The 22,334-nt window shown below is 41.1% G+C and overlaps 1 protein-coding gene and 1 pseudogene across 5 annotated transcripts in view; one reads left to right on the top strand and one right to left on the bottom strand.

Annotated features, from left to right (window-relative positions):
* The window catches only part of TRMO (tRNA methyltransferase O), a 94,506-nt gene that overhangs the window by 29,473 nt on the left and 42,699 nt on the right, over positions 1-22,334 (top strand). Inside the window, exon 6 of one of the 5 annotated variants that reach the window (XM_045882758.3) lies at positions 778-1,972. The exons of the other annotated variants lie outside the window; for them this stretch is intronic. Coding sequence (XP_045738714.1) covers positions 778-805 — 28 coding nt within the window. The 3' untranslated portion in view covers positions 806-1,972. Of the gene's footprint in view, positions 1-777; positions 1,973-22,334 lie in introns of those variants that run through there. 5 annotated transcript variants of the gene reach the window in all.
* LOC123849392 (ubiquitin-conjugating enzyme E2 C-like) lies at positions 2,110-2,687 on the bottom strand (annotated as a pseudogene).

Here is a 22,334-nt window from a genome sequence, read left to right as displayed (position 1 = left end):
ACACTATGTCCTGAAGGACGACACTCTTCCTTTCAGGGTGTTGCCTTAGAGATGGTACCTTTTGCCTTTAGAAGGGTTTCAGCATTCTATGAGGCTTCCTCCTCCGGGTGCAGTATGTGATATCAAACAGTGCATCCCATGGCCATGGGCTCATTCCCATTCCTCCTTTACTGTGAAGTTAATCCCCCTGTTCATATGCTATGCTCAGTGGGACTCCATGCCTGTAGGCCAGGCAGTCCTTATGATCATAGGGGGTCAAAAGTAACAGGATGAAGATAATGGAAATCATACAGAGAAAAGAGAGGGTGTCAATGTATAATAATAGGCAAAGGGAAAGGAAAAGGATTTTGTAGAATCAGAAAGTTAGTCTTATTCTGTCATCTTGGACAGAAGCTATCTATTTCCAAAGTCAGTACATTCTGGAAAATTCCTAAGAATCCTCAGTCTGAGGTCTCCTAGTGGAATGGATGTCTTGTAGTCAGGAGAAAGTGATGTGTGTTTTTTTAGTTGGCAAGCATATATTGGAGTTTTATGCTATGTCAGGTGTTTTAACAGATCCTTTCCATTGAGGTTCAAGGGCAGTTTTCCTTGATGTCTTTTCCATATTTCAGATCATACAGAGGCTGCTTAGGTGGGTGTTCGGCAACTTATAAAAATAAAGCAAAAGCAAAAAAAAGTTCATCCACCTTTCCCTCTTGCATGTCTGTTTCTCCCACCAGTTTCCCCAAGGACGAGAGCCATTTCTTAACCATATCTCTCTTCCTTTGTCTTCTCCAGAGACCCACACAGGGCCGGGTGCAGATAAATATTTAGAAAAAACTGTTGAACAGAATGGCATAGTGCCCACCTTGTTGCAGTGGGCTCGCTCTCAGCTAGCAGCCGCACATTCTTCCCGCGTGTCCAGCCCGGTGGATCTGTGCTGTGGCATGCACTGCTTGAGTCCTGAGAGACTGGCCAAATTCCAGGGCAGTACTCACTGCTTGATGAAGCCAGAAGAATGCCTGAAGCGGATGAGCACATTCCCATCCAGTGTGCAAATGGTAGTGAAATCACTGTAGCTTCCTGGGGGGAGTCAAACGCCATGACCCTAACCCCAGCAGGAAGATGCCGGTGGATACATTAATAGAAACAGATTTTCCAGAATACAGAGTCCTTTTGAATCTTACTCTTCCCAGGGTCATTGCCACTGGAGTATAGCTTTATTGTTTTCCTTTAACTTGAACCTGGTGAGACCGCATTTGTAAGAAAAGGTTTTCTGATATTCTCACTTGCTCAGTGGTGGAATGGCTGCCGTGGGAAGTTATGAGTTCCTTGCCTGGGGTGCTGGATAACTAACTGATTGGCAGAGATGTGGTGGAGGTGGACGGGACTCCCAGGCCCAAGATGCTACAAGTCCCATTGTCCCCAGGATGCTGCCAGTGGTACGCAATCTGATGCGGATTTCACAATGCAGTTTTGAGGTTAGTGATGCAAGTTCATTCATGAGAAAATTGTGGCTGGTGAGACTGACCCCAGGCTGCTGCTTGGGGCTCAAAGGGCCTGACTCACGCTTCACAGCCCCTGCCAGCATTTCACAGGGAAGCAATGTTGTCTCTCGTTCGTCTTCCTCTGCTCGTTCCCCGAAGGTAGGCGACTGGTCTTCGGCCTTCCTCTCTTCATCCCGCACAACCCCCCCTGGGAGATCTCAGCCACACCCCTGGCTTCAACCTCTACCTCTGGGATGACAAATCCTAACGCTGTGTCTCCAGCCTTGACCTCATCCCATAGCAACAGACCCATCTAAGCAACAGTTTATTGAACATCTCCATCTTGTCATCCTACATTGCAAACACAACGTGTCCCAAAGTAGGCTGTTTTCTCCTGCCTTTAAACCTGGCACTCTTCACCCAGCCAGCCACCCCACACAGAAACCTTCCTCCATCTCCCTCTTTAAAAAAAAAAAACAAACAAACCCAATGTATTTATTTAATATATTCATCACAAGGGCTCAACGAGAGACTTAATTTAAAAAACAGAAACAAAACAAAAATGACACCACAGCTTAAGATACAGAGTCCTAGACAGAAATGAAGAGAAAGACTATCTAAGGAGAAAATAAAAAGACAACACAGAGAGGCTGGACAGTTAGGGATCTTGGCTGGAGACCTGCTTTGAGTAGGTTTCTTGAAGATACTTCTTAAAAGCTGTGGGGTTTTTCCAGAGCTTGGCAGCATGCGTGTTCAAAGGACTATCAATGTTTGGTTCTCCTAGCAGGCTCTGGATGGACAGCAGGATGGTCCTGACATCATACAGGGCAGACCACTTGTCCTTCAGGATGTCCAGGCAGATGTTCCCCTGGGTGTCCACGTTGGGGTGGTAGCAGGGTGAGGAACTTCACCCTGGGCGCGTTGTAAGGGTAGCCACTGGGGAACTCCAGGAGAGCTTATACCTCAGGTCTTCATACACTGTGCCTGCTGCCGTATGGATGGTCCCAACCCTTTTGAAAAGGTTGTCGGATTCAGGGAAGGCAGAGATGCCTTTGTCACCAGACATCATGAGGGTCATCAGCTCCTGCTGTAGCCTCTTGCCCACGGGGCCCCGGGCGGCGCCCCCGCTGGGCTTGGCTCCTTTGCGGGCAGCGGCGATGCTGGTGGCAGCTGGGTCGCGGTTCTGGGAGGCCATCCCGGGTGGCACGGGGAGGGAGAAAGGAACTCGGAGAGCACTACTGCAACTGCCCCTCCATCTCCCTCTTAAGTCCACTTCTACCTTGCATTCATGTTCTGTGTATTCACCCCTTCAGTGTCTCTTTTTATCAGCCTGTTTTATTCTAGTTCTATTGCCACTGATTTCATTACCCCTCTCCTGGGCCTTACTGTCTGACGTCATGACGGGTCCTTTCGTGCCAGCTCCCTCTTTTCTTTTCTTTCTTTTTTTTTAAAAGATTTTATTTATTTATTTGACAGAGAGATAGAGAGCACAAGTAGGCAGAGAGAGAGGGAGAAGCAGACTCTCCACTGAGCAGGGAGTCCGACACGGGGCTCGATCCCAGGACCCCGGCCGGGATCATGACCTGAGCCGAAGGCAGCCGCTTAACTGACTGAGCCACCCAGGCGCCCCTAGCTCCCTCTTTTCTAACCACCCCACTCTGTGCTGCCACCAGAGTGACTAGCCTTCAGCCTGGGTGGGATCATGGCACTCCCCTCCAAACAAACAAGCGTAAAACATAAAAAAGACCGACAATATCAAGTGTTGGCAAGGATCTAGAATTCCCAGAACTCCCATGCATTGCCTGTGCGAGTGTAAATGGACAGAACAGCTTTGCAAAACTAACTGTGTCTATTCACATAGATATGTGCATACCCTATGACCCTATAGCTCTACTGCTGGGTAGGTACCCAACAAATGTACATCCAGACAAGCACCAAAAGACATGTGCAGCAAGATTTACAGCCCCTACCTGGGAACTACCCAATGTTTGTTAATAATTATGATACATTCACACAATGGCATATTAGCAATGATAAAGAACAAAATACATTTATGTAGAACCACATGACGAGTCTTGAAAACATTATGTTGCGTGAAAGAAGCCAAATGCAAGAAAATAGGGAAAACTAATGTATGATGTTAAAGTCAGGATAGTGGTTTGTCTTGTGATTGGGTAGTTCCTAAAAGGGGGCCAACAGGGATTTGGGGATTTGTTTCTTTAGCTGGATGATACTTACATAGGTGTGGTCAGTTTGTGAAAATGTTTATGATTTTCTGTATGTATGCTATATTTCAAAAAAAGTTTACTAAAACACACCCACTCACACATACACACCAAAACAAAATTGCTTCCATGTTCCTGGTACCCAGAGGAAACATTTCCAAACCCTGGCCGAACATTCAGTGTTCTCAGTGGTATGACCCAGTCTACCAGGCACCTCCTTCCCCCTGTGACATGTGTGTCATCCACACTAGGTCACTCCTTGATCTCCTCATACATCTCTGTGCCCATGCTTTTGCAGTTCCGTCCGCCTAGAATTCCTTTCTCTATCTGGCTTTTTGCTGAAAATGCCGTCTCCTCTGTGAGGCCTCCCCTGATTTCTCAGACCAACCAGATCTTTCCTGGTGTTGCATTCCCATGGCATTCTGCTTTCCTTCTCTCAAAGCTCTTAGTTCCCTCTGCTTGCATGTTTCCTTGACTGGAGATAAACCTTGAAGGTGGTAGGAACAGTGTCTCATTCACCTTTGTGAAACCTCCTAGGGCCAGTGCTGTGTCTGCTACAGTGCTTGAGCTAACAAATGTTTGACAAATAATTGTGTGCTCTGAGTTAAGCCACAGTCCATACTGCCAGAAAGCCAGGACGCCCAGCATGCCTGCAAAAAAGCTTTTGCCAAGATCCAAGTCCCTTTGCAAGTAAACACATCCCACCATCCTTTATTCGCTGCTGACAGCCAAGTAGATGTAAATATGTTGTGCAGCATTGTGGGCGTGTCCAATTAGACTCGGTTAGACCGAGCAGCCCCACTAACATGAATAAGCCGTGCAAATATGTGGTTAATGACCATGTCGCTCCGTGTCAATTCTTAATCCCAGATAATTAGCAGATAGATAATTGGTAGAAGAATGGGAGGTGCTGATGGATGTCCCATCACTTGGGTGAAGCTAATGATCCTCTGTGGATTAAGACCCACCCTCTGTACGTGTTGATGGCTCCTATTTGAAATTCTCCTTTTGAAAGGGCCTAGATCCAAGAGGTGTCAGGAACTCCAGAGCAGGGCGTAGGCATCCGCACTAATTCCCAGGCTGCTTCCATGGAAGGTGGGTAGACGGGCCTCATTGCTGGCATCCTAGTGTAGACAGACAGCTCAGAGTCCTGTACTGCCCCTGACTTGGTGGGTAATCCTGAGTAGATTTTTTTCTCCTCACTTGGTTTTACCGTTTATCTAATGGCAAAAGGTGGAAAGGATGGGAGAGCATGTTGATTCGGGAACCCATTGTAGATAAGCATTTCCCTTTTCTGTTCTTCTTGGTTACATTAGTTAGCATAGTTAGCTGGCCTGGATGATAGGATGCTTTGGAGGGGACATTCTGGGGGAGAAAGAAGTCTGAGATGTGAGCTGACAATACCTTACATGAGCTGAGGCAAGGCCAGCTAGCTGTCCACCAAGATGGCACACCTAGTTCCACAGTATTGAGGCATCACTGGGATGAAGCTGGCCAGCTAATGACTCTGTTTTCCAGGCCCCTGTGCACTGAGCTGGGGTCTTGGGAGTGGTTCTCACTAGTGGAAGGTGAGTGTAAGTGATGTGTGTCACTTCAGGGCCTCGCTGTGAAGAAGAGGGTGCTCATTTGCCACATGGAGAGTCACCTGGCGATCGGGAACACCCTAGATGGACTGTTCACAAGTGGAAAATAAAATCCTGTGTGTCAAAATTTCAAAATTCTGGGGGTTTATTCGTTACAGAACTGAGAGGTCCCTGACTAGGTAGGTAATCAAGGAATCAGTTTTTTTCCATGAAGCTGATACTGAGAGCTGGAAAGGGAAATTCACTTAGAGTCCACGAATATTTACTAAGCACTCTCTCTGTATTAGGTGCTGTACCTACTTACTGTATGTAGGTACCATGTTGAGTGACTGATTTGGGATAAAATGAGTCAATGTAAAGGAAAATATCAAGCAAATATTAGTATTGTTTGCATGAAGATATGGCAAAAAAACAAGAAGGTGCCCTTGAATGACTGGAGGGTCAACATTGACCTATATCAGACTATATCTGGCACATAGTAGGTGATTTTTCTATACTGGTAAGCTCCTCTGTCCCAGGACAATGTTAGACAGTCGGGATACGGAGTGAATAAGTCACTGCTCTGTCCTCAAGGTGCTCATAGCCTAGAGCAGTGGTTCTCCATAAGGGATGATTTTAACCCTTTGTGGACATTTGGTAATGTCTGGAGATACTTTTGGCTGTCACAGTGGGATGGGGGTAGGGAAGAAGGGAGGAGGTATTGGCATCTAGTGGGTAGAGGCCAGATATACTGCCAAATGTCCTACAGTGCATAAGACAGTCCCCTAAAACAAAATATTATCTGGACTCAAATCTCAGTAATGCTGAGGTTGAAAAACTGGTTAGTGGAATCCTAAAGAACAGAGGGGTAAAGAGATGAATCTGCTAGATGCTTCAAATGTATGGAGACAAACACCCAATGTAGTGCTTTTATGGGGTAACAAAGATCCATTTCTACCGGGGAGATTCTGTAAGGGCCTTGGGGAATGTTGGATGTCAGTGGGCTACAGATTGGACTATCCCAAGGGACATACAGGAGAGAGAGGCACCCCAGGGAATGTCACGGAGCAACTTGCCAAAGCTGAAAGAGATGAGCCCCAATTCCAGTTGTGAATTAGGTCAGTGGAAGCACTGATTGGGTGGGCCTGGGATAATGGGTGCGAAGATGCTTTGTAAAGGGTAAAATTTGGGCCCTGACAACAGTTATTATAAAGAAATGGACTAGATGTTGGAGGTTGATTTGGATTTAGAAGTTTTAACCTTTTAAACTCCTGTCTAATGATTTTGTTGCCATAGACAATCTTTTTTGTCCTGAACCGGTGGCAAATTTCTCTTTCAAGAAGTTCTCCTCCAGTGAGCTAGTAGCACCAGGTTACAGAAACCCAAGGAATGCCACTTCCATTGGCTGGAAGACCAATTCCATAGACAGTTGTGTGCATGGTGACCCTGGAGTCACACACCCTGGCAGCCCTGGGTTCAACAACTTTTACATTTGACAAACCATTCACATTCATGAGAATGGAACTTAAAGGAAGCTCTGCAGTGGAAACAGGTGTAAAAGAGTGAGCTCTAGACTCAGGAGGCCAGTTTTGAGTCCATTACCATAGGTGGTTAGGTCACACTTTTTGAGCTTTAGTTAGTAAGAAATTTATATAGAATGTGGAACCCAAGACTTTTGAACCTAAATCCAGTGTTCTTAAAAAAAAAAAAAGGTTTTGGTGAAATATATCAAACATATAAAAGAGAAAGTTGGTACAATATTCTTCTCCTCCTCCACCACCACCACCACCACCATCATCATCATCATCATCATCATCATCATCATAAAAGGAGCATCCTTGAACCAACCACCCGACATAAGAGATCAGAACAATTATCGTAGACCCACTGTGGTTCCTCTCCCCTATTGCTTCCTAGTTCCTCTCAGACCAAGATAACTACTAACAAGAATTTTGTGCTAATCACTCTCATGTATTTCTTTGTAATTGTACCATGATGGTACAGAGGACTGACATTCAGCCCGTTGCTCAGATACAGCATTTCCCACTGTTTACAGCTGGTGTCTGTTTGGGTTGGCTGGGTGTCCACTCTGGTTGGTGCCTGTTCTGAATAGTCAGCAAATTTCTAATATCACTCCTGTATGTGTGAATCTGTAAACAAGAACTGTATTGTTTTGTTTTATCCATTTAGCGTTTTTGTGAATGGAATCGTAAGGCATGTATTCATCTGTGCCTTTTCTTTATCATGCTCAACATTTTGTTTTTAAGATTCATCCATTTTGGGGGCACCTGGGTGGCTCAGCCATTAAGCGTCTGCCTTTGGCTCAGGTCATGATCCCGGTGTCCTGGGATCGAGCCCTGCTTCGGGCTCCCTGCTCCTCGGGAAACCTGCTTCTCCCTCTCACACTCCCCTTGCTTGTGTTCCCTGTCTCGATGTCTCTCTGTCTGTCAAATGAGTAAATAAAATTTTTTTTAAAAGTCTTAAAAAAAAAATTCATCCATTTTGATGTTTCTAGGTATAGTTCATTCATTTTCACTTCCAAGCAGTATTGCATTGTATGAATACATCATTATTTATGCACTCTGATTTGATGGATATTTGTGGGTTTTTTTCCCAGTTATTTAGTACCATGAATGTATTGCTATGAATATTCTTGTACACATCTTCTGACGTACATTTGCAAGATGTGCTGCATCTGTGTTTATGTTTTTTCCTTAACTAATTGTATTTATTTGAGTCTTCTCTCCTTCTTTCTCTCAATCTCTTTCTCTTTTTATTAATCTCATCAGAAGTTTGTCTAGTTCATTAAGCTTTTCAAAAATATGGATTTTACTTTTGTTGATCTCTCTATTGTATTTTTATTTATTTTTTATTTATTTTTATTTTTTAAGATTTTATTTATTTATTTGAGAGAGAGAGAATGAGAGAGAGAGAGCACATGAGAGGGGGGAGGGTCAGAGGGAGAAGCAGGCTCCCCGCCGAGCAGGGAGCCCGATGCGGGACTCGATCCCGGGACTCCAGGATCATGACCTGAGCCAAAGGCAGTCGCTTAACCAACTGAGCCACCCAGGCGCCCCATCTCTATTGTATTTTTATATTGTATTCTTTCTCTTATCTATTTATCTTCTGTTTTTTGGGATTTATTATTGTTACAATTTTTAATTTCTAATATTAGAATGCTTAGCTAATTAATTTTGAATACTTTCTTTTTTTTAAATAAGATTTTACTTATTTATTTATTTGAGAGAGAGAGTGAGCGCATGCACAAGAGAGAGCACAGGCAGGGGTAGGGGTAAAGGGAAAGGGAGAAGCAGACTCTCCTACTGAGCAGGGAGCCCAACGTAGGCTCGATCCCAGGACCTCAGGATCATGACCTGAGCTGAAGGCAGACGCTTAACCTACTGAAGCAGCCAGGTGCCTTTGAATACTTTCTTTTTTAAGGTGGATATTAAGGCTCTAATTTTCCCTCAAAATGCCACTTCAGCTCCATCCCTCAGGTTTTGATATGCGATATTTTAGTCATGGTTTGATGTTAAATATTTTTCAATTTCTGTAAGATTTTTTTCTTTGAGTTGTTTACAATTGTTTTAAATTTTTCAAACATGTAGTGTTCTGTAATTATTTTTTTTTGTTATTGATTCTTAACTTAAATACATTGTGGCCAGAGTTGATGGTCTGACACCAATCCTTTGCGTCTTCTTCTGTAGGTTAGCACCTGGTCAGTATTTGTAAATGTTCCAAGTGTGCAAACAAGGAATGTGTTTTCTTCTTTTTTTCTTAAAGATTTTTTTAAAATTCATTTGTCAGACAGAACACAAGCAGGGGGAGTGGCAGGCAGAGCAGGCAGAGGGAGAAGCATGCTTCCCGCTGAGCAAGGAGTCCCATACAGGACTCGATCCCAGGACTCTGGGATCATGACCTGAGCCAAAGGCAGATGGTTAACCAACAGAGACCCCCAGGCTTCCCAGGAATGTGTTTTCTTCTTTTGCTGGGTGCCATATTCCATGAATGACAGGCTTACTAACTGAGTTGTTCAAGTATTCCTTATCCTTATTGATAGTTTTTGTTTGCTTTATCTTTTATTACTGAGAGAGATGTGCTCTCTGTGATGGTGTATTTGTTAAAATCTCTTTTAGTTCTGCCAACTTTTGCTCTGTATTTTAAAGTTATGTTGTTAGATGCATACAAGTTTAGAATTACTATCTTCCTGGTGATTTGAAAATGTTATTATTACAAGGTGACCCACCTTATTTCTTGTGAGGGTTTTTTTATTTTTTGCCATGAAATATATTTTGCCTGATATTGTCAGGTTAATTAACCTGACATATTTTTATATTAAACCTTAATACCTTTAGATAATTATGGACTCATATGCACTTGTAAAAAATAATACAGAGAGATCCTTGAACAGCACGGCATCACTAAGCTGTTCTCTACTACTGTAATTTTTTCATTTCAAAAATGATATTATAGGGGCGCCTAGGTGGCTCAGTCGTTAAGCGTCTGCCTTCGGCTCAGGTCATGGTCCCAGGGTCCTGGGATCGAGTCCCACATCGGGCTCCCTGCTTGGCGGGAAGCCTGCTTCTCCCTCTCCCACTCCCCCTGCTTGTGTTCCCTCTCTCGCTGTCTCTCTCTCTGTCAAATAAATAAATAAAACCTTTAAAAACAAAACAAAACAAAAAACAAAAATGATATTATATTGGGGCGCCTGGATGGCTCAGTCGTTAGGCGTCTGCCTTCGGCTCAGGTCATGATCCCGGGGTCCTGGGATCGAGCCCCGCATCGGGCTCCCTGCTCAGCGGGAAGCCTGCTTCTCCCTCTCCCACTCCCCCTGCTTGTGTTCCCTCTCTTACTGTATCTCTCACTGTCAAATAAATAAAATCTTTAAAAAAAATGATACTATAAATGGAATTATACAGCATGTAACCTATTGGGATTGGCTTTTCTTTCACTCAACATAATTCTATAGAGGCTCATCCAAGTTATTATGTGTATTGATAATTCATTCCTTTTTATTGCTAAGTAATATTCCATGGTATGGATGTACTAGAGTTTAACTATTTACCTATTGAAAGACATCTGGGTTTTTTGTAGTTTTGTTTTTCTATTATGAATAAACTGCTATAAACATTCCTGTACAGGTTTTAGTGTAAACGTAAGTCTTTATTTCTGTGGGATAAATGCCCAAGAGTGCAATTGCTGAGTGTATGGTTGTTTCATGTTTAGCTTTATAATAAACTGCCAAATTGTTTTCCAGACTAGCATCACTGTTAGTGATCCAATTTCTCTGACTCCTGGCCAGGATTTGTGTTGTCACTATTTGTTTTATTTTAGTCATTGTGATAAGTATGCAGTGATATGTCATTGTGGTTTTAATTTGCATTTCCCTAATGGCTAATGATGTTGAACATCTTTTCATGTGCTTATTTGCCATCTGTATATCATCTTTGGTGTAATATTTCTTTTACTCATTTTCTAGTTGGATTTTTTTTCCTTATTGTTGAGTTTTGAGAGTTGTCTGTATATTCTAGATCTAAGTCTTTAGTCAAATTGTGGTTTGAAAATATTTTCTTCCAGTTTGTAGTTTATGTTTTCTTCCTTTTAACAGTCTTTCACAGACAAATGTTTTTCATTTTAATAAAGTCCTATTTAGCAATTTTTTCTTTTATGGATTGTACTTTTGTTGCCAAGTTTGTTTTGTTTTTTTAAAAGATATTATTTATTTATTTATTTGACAGACAGAGCACAAGTAGGCAGAGCGGCAGGCAGAGGGAGAGGGAGAAGCAGGCTCTCTGCCGAGCAGGGAGCCCGATGTGGGGCTCAATCCCAGGACCCTGGGATCATGACCTGAGCCGAAGGCAGCCGCTTAACCGACTGAGCCACCCAGGCGCCCCCTTTTGCTGCCAAGTTTAAGAAACTTTTTGTCTGCCTAGTCCTACATCCCAAAGATTTTCTCCCATCTTTTTTCTAAAAGTTTTAGAGTTTCACATTTTCTGTTTAAGTCTATTATCCATTTTAAGTTAATTTTTATATAAAGTATGAGAATTAGATTGAGGTGTTTTTGTTGTTTTGTTTTGTTTTGTGGGTATCCAATTGCTACAACACCATTTGTTGAAAAGGCCATCTTTCCTCTATTGAATTGCTTTTGCACCTTTGTCAAAAATAACTTCGTGATATTTGTGTCGGTATATTTTGGGGTTCTCTATTTTTTTCATTGATATGTGTCTTTCCCTCTATTAGTACCACACACTCTTGATTACTATAGTATATAAGAAGTCTTGAAATTGGGTAAATGATTCCTCTCACTTTGCAATGGACTAAATGTTTATGTCCTCTCAAAATTCTTTGGTTGAAGTCCTATCCCCCAATGTGAGGGTATTAGGAGATGGGAGCTTTGGAAGGTAATTAGGCCATGAGGGTGAAGCCCTCATGAATGAGATTAGTGCTCTTATAAAAAGACCCCGAAGAGCCTCCTCATCATCTATACACCACATGGGGATACAATGATAAGTTGGCAAAATGCAGTCTGGAAGAGGGCTCTCACCAGAACCCAACCATGCTGGTGCCCTGATCTCAGACTTCCAGCTTCCAGAACTGTCAGAAATAAATTCTTATTATTCATAAGCCATCCAGTGTACAGTATTTTGTTATAGTAGCCCAAACTGAACAAGATATACTTTATTCTTTTTTTCAAAATTATTTTCACTATTCTAATTCCATTAGAATACATTTTACATACATTTTAGAAGAATCTTGTCTATATCAATAAAAGCTCTGGTTGGGATTTTGATAGGAATTACATTAAATCTGTAAATCAATTTGGGGAGAATTCATAGCTTCGTATGTTGAGTTTTCCAACCATGAATATGGCATGTCTCTCCATTTCTTTAGATTTTCTTTGATTTCTTTCATCAGGATTTTAGAGTTTTCAGCATACAAGTTCTGTACATGTTTTGTTAGATTTACACATAAATTTTTGAGTGATTGTATTTTTAATTTTAATGTCCACATTTTCATTGTTGGTACATAGAAATCTATGGGGGGGGGTATGTTTACATTGTATCCTGTGACCTTGCTGGGCTCACTTACTAGTTCTAAGAGCTTTTCTTTCTTCCTTCCTTTCTTTATCTTCCTTCCTTCCTCCTTCCCTCCCTCACTTCCTTCCTTCTTTTCCTTTTTTTTTTTTTGAGATTTTATTTATTTATTTGACAGAGAGAGAGCACAAGTAGGCAGAGCGGCAGGCAGAGGGAGAGAGAGAAGAAGGCTCCTCGCCGAGCAGAGAGCCCAATGCGGGCCTTGATCCCAGGACCCTGGGATCACAACCCGAGCCAAAGGCAGACGCTAAACCCACTGAGCCACCCAGGCACCCACCTTTCCTTCCCTTCCCTTCCCTTTTTTTTTCTTTTCTTTTTGTAGAGTCTTTGGGTTTTTCAAAGTAGATAATCATGTCATCTGAAAATAGGAACAGTTTTATTTTTTCTTTTCCAATCTGCATGCCTCTTATTTCATTTTCTTGCCTTTTTGCATTGGCTAGAACTTCCAGTACTATGTTGAACAAGAGCGATGAGACTGGGCATCTTTGCCGTGATCTTGATTCCAAGAAAAATAGTCTTTCACCATTAAGTATAATGTTAGCTATAGGTTTTTGGTAGACATTCTTTATTTTAAGTTGAGGAAGTTCCTCTTTCTTCTGATTTTTCTGAGAGTTTTTATCATAAGTGGGTGTTAATTTTATCAAATGCTTTTCTGCATTGATTGATATAATTACGATTTTTTCTTCTTTAGCCTGTCAATATGGTGGACTACAATGATGAATTTTTGAATGTTGAACTAGCTTTGCATCTCTGAAATAAAATCTGATTGGTCATACTTGTAATTCTTTTCATATTGCTGAATTCTATTTGCTAATATTTTATTAAAGACTTTTCTGTCTCTATTTATGAAGACTGGTGGTCTATAGTTTATATAGGTATGTATATAGTTCATATGTATGTATAAATATACATGTATATTTGATACAACCTTTATCTGATTTTGATATCAGGGTAATACTAACTTCATAAAATGAATTGGGACGTATTTCTTTTTCTTCTCTTCAGGGAAGAGAGTATATAATTGTATTAATTCTTTAAAAATTTCGTGGAATTTTCCAGTGAAATTATCTGGGCCCAGAAATCTCTTTTTTGGAAGTTTTAAAAAATCACAAATTCAGTCTTCTTTATCTTTATCAGGCTATTCAAATGATCCACTTCATATTGGGTGAGTTGTAGTAATTTTTGTCTTTTGAGGAATTGGTCCATTTTATCTAAGTTGTCAAGTTTATGTGTTTTGTGTTTATAGAATTTCCTTACTATCTTTTTGATGTCTGTGGTGTCTGTAGAGATATCCTTTGTTTCATTCCTGATGTTGGTGATTTGTCTATTCTCTCTTTTTCCCTTGATCAATCTTGCTAGAGGTTTGTCAATTTTAGTCATCTTTTCAAAGAACCAGCTCTTTTTTCCTTGATTTTTCTCTATTGTTTTTGTTTCCAATTTCTGCTCTTATCTTTATTATTTCCTTCCTTCTATTCACTGGGGTTCATTTTGTTCTTCTCTTTCTATCTTCTTGAAGTAGGACCTTAGGTTATTGATTTGAGATTTCTCCTCTTTTCAGTGTATGCATTTAGTGTATAAATTTCGCTCTCAGCACTGCTTTTGCTGTGTCCCATAACTTTTTATATATTATATTTCATTTTCTTCTTTTTAAAAGATTTTATTTATTTATTTGAGAGAGAGAGAACAAGCAGGTGGAGGGGCAGAGGGAGAAGCAGACTCCCGGCTGAGCAGGGAGCCCAATGTGGGGCTCTATCCTAGGACCCTGAGATCATGACCTGAGCTAGAGGCAGACGCTTAACCGACTGAGCCACATGGGTGCCTCCACTTTCATGTTTAAAAAAAAAAAATTTGCCGAGACTTTCTTTTACCCATTGAGATTTTTTTGTTTTTTCATTTTTTGTAATCTCTATACCCAGCATGGAGCTTGAACTCATGACCCCAAAATCAAGAGTTGCATGCTCTACCGACCGAGCCAGCCAAATACCCCTCTTTTACCCTTGAGTTTTTAGAAGTGTGCTGTGTAGTTTCCAAGTGTTTAGAGATCTACGTGATATCTTTCTCAGAGAACTTTGGAGAGCTTACTCTATATGATTTCAATTCTCTTACATTTGTTGAGGGTTTTTTTTTACGGCCCAGGATATGGACTATTCTGGTACATGTTCCATAGGCATTTGAAAAGCATGTGTATTCTACTGATGCTGGGTGGAGTTCTACAAGTGTTAATTAGATCCTATTTTGGTATTGTTGAGTTGTTCTATATCCTTCTGATTTTCTGTGTAGGTGTTCTACCAATTATTGAGAGAGGGATATTGAAGTCTCCAATTCTATTTGTGAATTTGTCTTTCAGTTCTATCAATTCACTTCACATATTTTGTAACTCTGTTGTTTGGTGCATATCCATTTAGGATTTTTTTTAGATTTATTTATTTATTTTAGAGAGAGAGTGAGAGCGGGGAGGCGCGGAGCGGCAGAGGGAGAGAATGTCAAGCAGACACCCCACCTGAGTGTGGAGACCAATGCAGTGTTTGATCTCACGACCCTAAGATCATGACCTGAGCCAAAAATCAAGAGTCAGAGGCTTAACTGACTGAGCCACCCAGATACCCCCCATTTAGGATTTCTAAGTGTTCTTGTTGGGTATTTTTATTTTGTTATTTTGTTTGTTTGTTTGTTTTGGTATTATGTAATGTACCTCTCTGTCCCTAGTAATTTTCTTTGCTCTGAAGTTTACTTCTTTTTTTTAAAGATTTTATTTATTTATTTGAGAGAGAGAGACTGAGAGAGAGAGCACCTGAGAGGGGGGAGGGTCGGGAGGGTCAGAGGGAGAAGCAGACTCCCTGCCCAGCAGGAAGCCCGATGTGGGACTTGATCCAGGGACTCCAGGATTATGACCTGAGCCGAAGGCAGTCACTTAACCAACTGAGCCACCCAGGCACCCTGAAGTTTACTTTATATGATTTTTTTTTAAGATTTTATTTATTTATTTGACAGAGAGAGACATAGCGAGAGAGGGAACACAAGCAGGGGGGAGTGGGAGAGGGAGAAGCAGGCTTCCTGCGGAGCAGGGAGTCCGATGCGGGACTTGATCCCAGGACCCTGGGATCATGACCTGAGCCGAAGGCAGACACTTAACCGACTGAGCCACCCAGGCACCCACTTTATATGATATTAATACAGCCCTTCTGTTTTGGTTTGTTCTTTTAAGATTATTTATTTATTTATTTGAGAGAGAGCAGAGCAAGCGAGAGAGAACACGAGTGTGGGGAGGGGCAGAGGGAGAGGGAGAAGCAGGATCCCCACTGAGCAGGAAGCCCCACTTGGGGCTCCATCCAGGAGGATCATGACCTGAGCCCAAGGCAGATGCTTAACTGACTGAGCATCCAGACACCCTTGGTTTGGTTTTTTTGATTAATATTTGCATGATACATATTTTTGATCCTTACTTTCCACTTGCCTATATTGCTGTATTAGAAGGAGTTTCTTCAGAGGAGCATAGAGGAAAGGAGGGGAAAATAAACCAAGATGAAATCAGAGAGGGAAACAAACCATAAGAGATTCTTAACCATAGGAAACAAACTGAGGGTTGCTGGAGGGGAGGGGGTTGGGAAAATGGGGTAACTGGGTGATGGGCATTAAGGAGGGCATGTGATGTAATGAGCACTGCCTGTTATATAAGACTAATGAATCACTGGCTGGAGCTGGGAGCGCAGCCTGGTGAGCAGGCGGCTGGAGGCGCAGTGCTGGGGGGCGCCGAGGCCGAGGGGCCACTGGAGCCTGTGGGAACCCATCCTGGTCATCTCCCCTCGCCCCCCACCCTGTCGCTGGCAGTGGTCCCTGTGGCACAGACGTCCGGCGCATGAGAAAAAGGTCTCTTCTGATTTGTTTAGTGTATATTTTTCTGTGGTCGTTGTTACCCTGTTAGCATTTTGTTCTCTCATTCATCTATTCTCTTCTGGACAAAATGACAAGACAGAAAAACTCACCTCAGAAAAAAGAACAAGAGGCAGTACCAACTGCCAGGGACCTAATCAATACGGACATTACTAAGATGTCGGAACTAGAGTTCAGAATGACGATTATAAAGATACTAGCTGGGCTTGAAAAAAGCATGGAAGATACTAGAGAAACCCTTTCTGGAGAAATAAAAGAACTAAAATCTAACCAAGTTGAAATCAAAAAGGCTATTAATGAGGTGCAATAAAAAATGGAGGCTCTAACTACTATGATAAATGAGGCAGAAGAGAGAATTAGTGATATAGAAGCCCAATAATGGAGAATAAAGAAGCTGAGAAAAAGAGATAAACAACTACTGGATCACGAGGGCAGAATTCGAGAGATAAGTGATACCATAAGATGAAACAATATTAGAAGAATTGGGATCCCAGAAGAAGAAGAAAGAGAGACAGGGGCAGAAGGTATATTGGAGCAAATTATAGCAGAGAACTTCCCTAATTTGGGGAAGGAAACAGGCATCAAAATCCAGGAGGCACAGAGAACCCCCCCCCCCAAAAATCAATAAAAATAGGTCAACACCCCGACATCTAATAGTAAAACCTACAAGTCTCAGAGACAAAGAGAAAATCCTGAAAGCAGCTCGGGACAAGAGGTCTGTAACCTACAATGGTAGAAACATTAGACTGGCAACAGACCTATCCACCTAGCAGGCCAGAAAGGACTGGCATGATATATTCAGAGCACTAAACGAGAAAAATACACAGCCAAGAATACTATATCCAGCTAGGCTGTCAATGAAAATAGAAGGAGAGATAAAAAAGGTTCCAGGACAAACAAAAACTAAAAGAATTTGCAAACACCAAACCAGCCCTACAAGAAATCTTGAAAGGGGTCCTCTAAGCAAAGAGAGAGCCTAAAAGTAACATAGACCAGAAAGGAACAGAGACAATATACAGTAACAGTCACCTTACAGGCAATACAATGTCACTAAATTCGTATCTTTCAGTAGTTACCCTGAATGTAAATGGGCTAAATGCCCCAATCAAAAGACACAGGGTATCAGATTGGATAAAAAAAAACAAGACCCATCGATATGCTGTCTGCAAGAGACTCACTTTAGACCCAAAGACACCTCCAGATTGAAAGTGAGCAGGTGGAAAACCATTTACCATGCTAATGGACATCAAAAGAAAGCTGGGGTGGCAATCCTTATATCAGACAAATTAGATTTTAAACTGAAGACTATAATAAGAGATGAGGAAGGACACTATATCATACTTAAAGGATCTATCCAACAAGAAGATCTAACAATTGTAAATATCTATGCTCCTAACATGGGAGCAGCCAATTATATAAGCCAATAAATAACAAAATCAAAGAAACACATTGACAATAATACAGTAATAGTAGGGGACTTTAACACCCCCCTCACTGAAATGGACAGATCATCTAAGCAAAAGATCAACAAGGAAATAAAGACTTTAAATGACACACTGGACCAAATGGACTTCACAGAAATATTCAGAACATTCCATCCCAAAGCAACAGAATACACATTCTTCTCTAGTGCCCATGGAACATTCTCCAGAATAGATCACATCCTAGGTCACAAATCAGGTCTCAACCTGTACCAAAAGATTGGGATCATTCCCTGCATATTTTCAGACCACAATGCTTTGAAACTAGAACTCAATCACAAGAGGAAAGTTGGAAAGAACTCAAATACATGGAGGCTAAAGAGCATCCTACTAAAGAATGAATGGGTCAACCAGGAAATTAAAGAAGAATTTAAAAAATTCATGGAAACAAATGAAACACAATTGTTCAAAATCTTTGGGATGCAGCAAAGGCAGTCCTAAGAGGAAAGTATATAGCAATGCAAGCCTTTCTCAAGAAACAAGAAATCTTGGTCTCAAATACAAAACCTAACCCTACAACTAAAGGAGCTGGAGAAAGAACAGCAAATAAAGCCTAAACCCAGCAGGAGAAGAGAAATAATAAAGATCAGAGCAGAAATCAAATAGAAACCAAAAGAACAGTAGAACAGATCAACGAAAGTAGGAGCTGGTTCTTTGAAAGAATTAATAAGATTGATAAACCCCTGGCCAGACTTATCAAAAAGAAGAGAAAAGACCCAAATAAATAAAATCATGAATGAAAGAGGAGAGATCACAACCAACACCAAAGAAATACAAACAATTATAAGAACATATTATGAACAACTGTATGCCAGCAAATTAGATAATCTGGAAGAAATGGATGCATTTCTAGAGAAGTATAAACTACCAAAACTGAACCAGGAAGAAATAGAAAACCTGAACAGACTGATTACCACTAAGGAAATTGAAGCACTAATCAAAAATCTCTGAACAAACAAGAGCCCAGGGCCAGATGGCTTCCCAGGGGAATTCTACCAAACATTTAAAGAAGAATTAACACCTATTCTTCTGAAACTGTTCCAAAAAATAGAAATGGAAGGAAAACTTCCAAACTCATTTTATGAGGCCAGCATTACCATGATCCCAAAACCAGAAAAAGACTCCATCAAAAAGGAGAATTACAGACCAATATCCCTGATGAACATGGATGCAAAAATTCTCACCAAAATGCTAGCCAATAGGATCCAAGAGTACATTAAAAGGATTATTCACCATGACCAAGTGGGATTTATCCCTGGGGCTGCAAGGTTGGTTCAACATCCACAAATCAATCAATGTGATAAATTAATAAAAGAAAGAACAAGAACCATATGATCCTCTCAATAGATGCAGAAAAAGCATTTGACAAAGTACAGCATCCTTTCTTGATTAAAACTCTTCACAGTGTAGGGATAGAGGGTACATACCTCAATATCATAAAAGCCATCTATGAAAAACCCACAGTGAATATCATTCTCAATGGGGAAAAACTGAGAGCTTTCCCCCTAAGGTCAGGAATACAGCAGGGATGTCCACTATCACCACTGCTATTCAACATAGTACTAGAAGTCCTAGCCACAGCAATCAGACAACAAAAAGAAATAAAAGGCATCCGAATCGGCAAAGAAAAAGTCAAACTCTCACTCTTTGCAGATGATATGATACTTTGTGTGGAAAACCCAAAAGACTCCACCCCCAAACTGCTAGAACTCATATAGGAATTCAGTTAAGTGGCAGGATATAAAATCAATGCACAGAAATCAGTTGCATTTATATACACCAACAACAAGACAGAAGAAAGATAAATTAAGGAGTCGATCCCATCTACAATTGCACCCCAAACCATAAGATATGTAGGAATAAATCTAACCAAAGAGGCAAAGAATCTGTACTTAGAAAACTATAGAAGACTCATGAAAGAAATTGAGGAAGACACAAAAAAAATGGAAAAACATTCCATGCTCATGGATTGGAAGAACAAACATTGTGAAGATGTCAATGCTCCCTAGAGCAATCTACACATTTAATGCAATCCCTGTCAAAATACCATCAACTTTTTTCAAAGAACTGGAACAAATCATCCTAAAATTTGTATGGAACCAGAAAAGACCCTGAATAGCCAGAGGAATGTTGAAAAAGAAAAGCAAAGCTAGTGGCATCACAATTCCGGACTTCAAGCTCTATTTCAAGACTGTAATCACCAAGACAGTATGGTACTGGCACAAAAACAGACACATAGATCAATGGAACAGAATAGAGAGTCCAGAAATGGACCCTCAACTCTATGGTCAACTAATCTTTGACAAAGCAGGAAAGAATGTCCAATGGAAAAAAGACAGTCTCTTTAACAAATGGTGTTGGGAAAATTGGACAGCCACATGCAGAAGAATGAAACTGGACCATTTCCTTACACCACACACAAAAATAGACTCAAAATGGATGAAGCACCTAAATGTGAGACAGGAGTCCATCAAAATCCTTGAGGAGAACACAGGCAACAACCTCTTCGACCTCAGCCACAGCAACTTCTTCCAGAAACATCGCCAAAGGCAAGGAAGCAAGGGCAAAAATGAACTATTGGGACTTCATCAAGATAAAAAGCTTTTGCACAGCAAAGGAAACAGTCAACAAAACCAAAAGACAACCGATAGAATGGGAGAAGATATTTGCAAATGACATAACAGATAAAGGACTAGTATCAAAATCTCTAAAGAACTTATCAAACTCAACACCCAGAGAACAAATAATCCAATCAAGAAATGGGCAGAAGACATGAACAGACATTTCTCCAATGAAGACATCCAAATGGCCAACAGACACATGAAAAAATGCTCAACATCACTTGGCATCAGGGAAATCCAAATCAAAACCTCAATGAGATACCACCTCACACCAGTCAGAATGGCTAAAATTAACAAGTCAGGAAATGATAGATGTTGGTGACGATGCAGAGAAAGGGGAACCCTCCTACACTGTTGGTGGGAATGCAAGCTGGTGCAGCCACTCTGGAAAACAGTATGTAGGTTCCTCAAAAAGTTGAAAATAGAGCTGCTGTACAACCCAGCAATTGCACTACTGGGTATTTACCCCAAAGATACAAATGTAGTGATCCAAAGGGGTATGTGCACTCCAATGTTTATATGAGCAATGTCCACAATAGCCAAACCATGGAAAGAGCCCAGATGTCCATCAACAGATGAATGGATAAAGAAGATGTGGTATATATATACAATGGAATATTATGAAGCCATCAAAAAAACGAAATCTTGCCATTTGCAATGACATGGATAGAACTAGAGGCTATTATGCTAAGCAAAATAAGTCAATCAGAGGAAAAACATGTATCATATGATCTCACTGATATGAGGAATTCTTAATCTCAGGAAACAAACTGAGGGTTGCTGGAGTGATAGGCGGTGGGAGGGATGGGGTGACTGGGTGATAGACATTGGGGAGGGTATATGCTATGGTGAGCGCTCTGAATTGTATAAGACTGATGAATCACAGACCTGTACCTCTGAAACAAATAATACATTATATGTAAAAAAAAAAAAAGATAGTAGGAAGGGAAAAAGGAAGGGGGCAAAATCAGAGGGGGAGATGAACCATGAGAGGCTATGGACTCTGAGAAAGGAACTGAGGGTTCTAGAGGGGAGAGAGGTGGGGGGATGGGTTAGCATGGTGATGGGTATTAAAGAGGGCATGTATGGAATGGAGCACTGGGTGTTATACGCAAACAATGAATCATGGAACACTACATCAAAGACTAATGATGTAATGTATGGTGATTAACATAATATAATAAAAAAAAGACTAATGAATCACTGAACTCCAACTCTGAAACTAATAATACCCTATATGTTAATTAACTGAATTTAAATAAAATAAATTTTTCAAAAAAGAAGTGAATTTCTTATAGACAGCTATATTAATTTCCTATAGCTGCTAAACCAAATTACCACAAACTTGGTGACCACGTATTTATTCTCTCACAGTTCTGGAGGTCAGAATTCCCAAATCAGTTTCACTGGGCTAAAATCAAGGTGTTGGCAGGGCTGATTCCTTCTGGAGGCTCTGAGGGAGAATCCATTATTTGTCTCTTCTAACTTCTAGAGCCTGCTGGTATTCCTTGGTTCATGGCCACATCACTTCACATGTATCAGTTATCTAGTGCTGCATAACAAATTACCCCAAAACTTAGTGGCTTAAAACAATTACATTTATCAGGGCACCTGGATGGCTCAGTTGGTTAAGCGTCTGTCTTAGGCTCAGATCATGATCGTAGGGTCCTGGGATTGAGCCCCACGTCGGGTTCCCCACTCAGCAGGGAGTCTGCTTGTCTCTCTCCCCCGACCCTCCCCCTGCTTGTGCTCTCTCTCTCTCAAATAAATAAATAAAATCTTCAAAAAAACCCAGTTATATTTATCATCTCACAGTTTCTCTGGCCCTCTTCTTCAGGATCACTTACAAGCCTGCAGTTGTCTCAAGGTTTGACAGAAGGATCCACTTCCTAGCTCACTCACTTGTTTGCTGGCAGGATTAGTTCTTTACTTATGGACTAAAGTCTAAGTTCCTCATAAGTTCCTTAGTTCCTTACCATCTGGGCCTCTCCATC

This window comes from Mirounga angustirostris, unplaced genomic scaffold (assembly GCF_029215605.1).
Source record: "Mirounga angustirostris isolate CCGP_5_RB_7025 unplaced genomic scaffold, mMirAng1.0.hap1 SCAF_15, whole genome shotgun sequence".
Classification (NCBI taxonomy): domain Eukaryota; kingdom Metazoa; phylum Chordata; class Mammalia; order Carnivora; family Phocidae; genus Mirounga; species Mirounga angustirostris.
The sequence above is the reverse complement of the archived record's forward strand: the minus strand, read 5'-3'. Positions and strand labels throughout refer to the sequence as shown.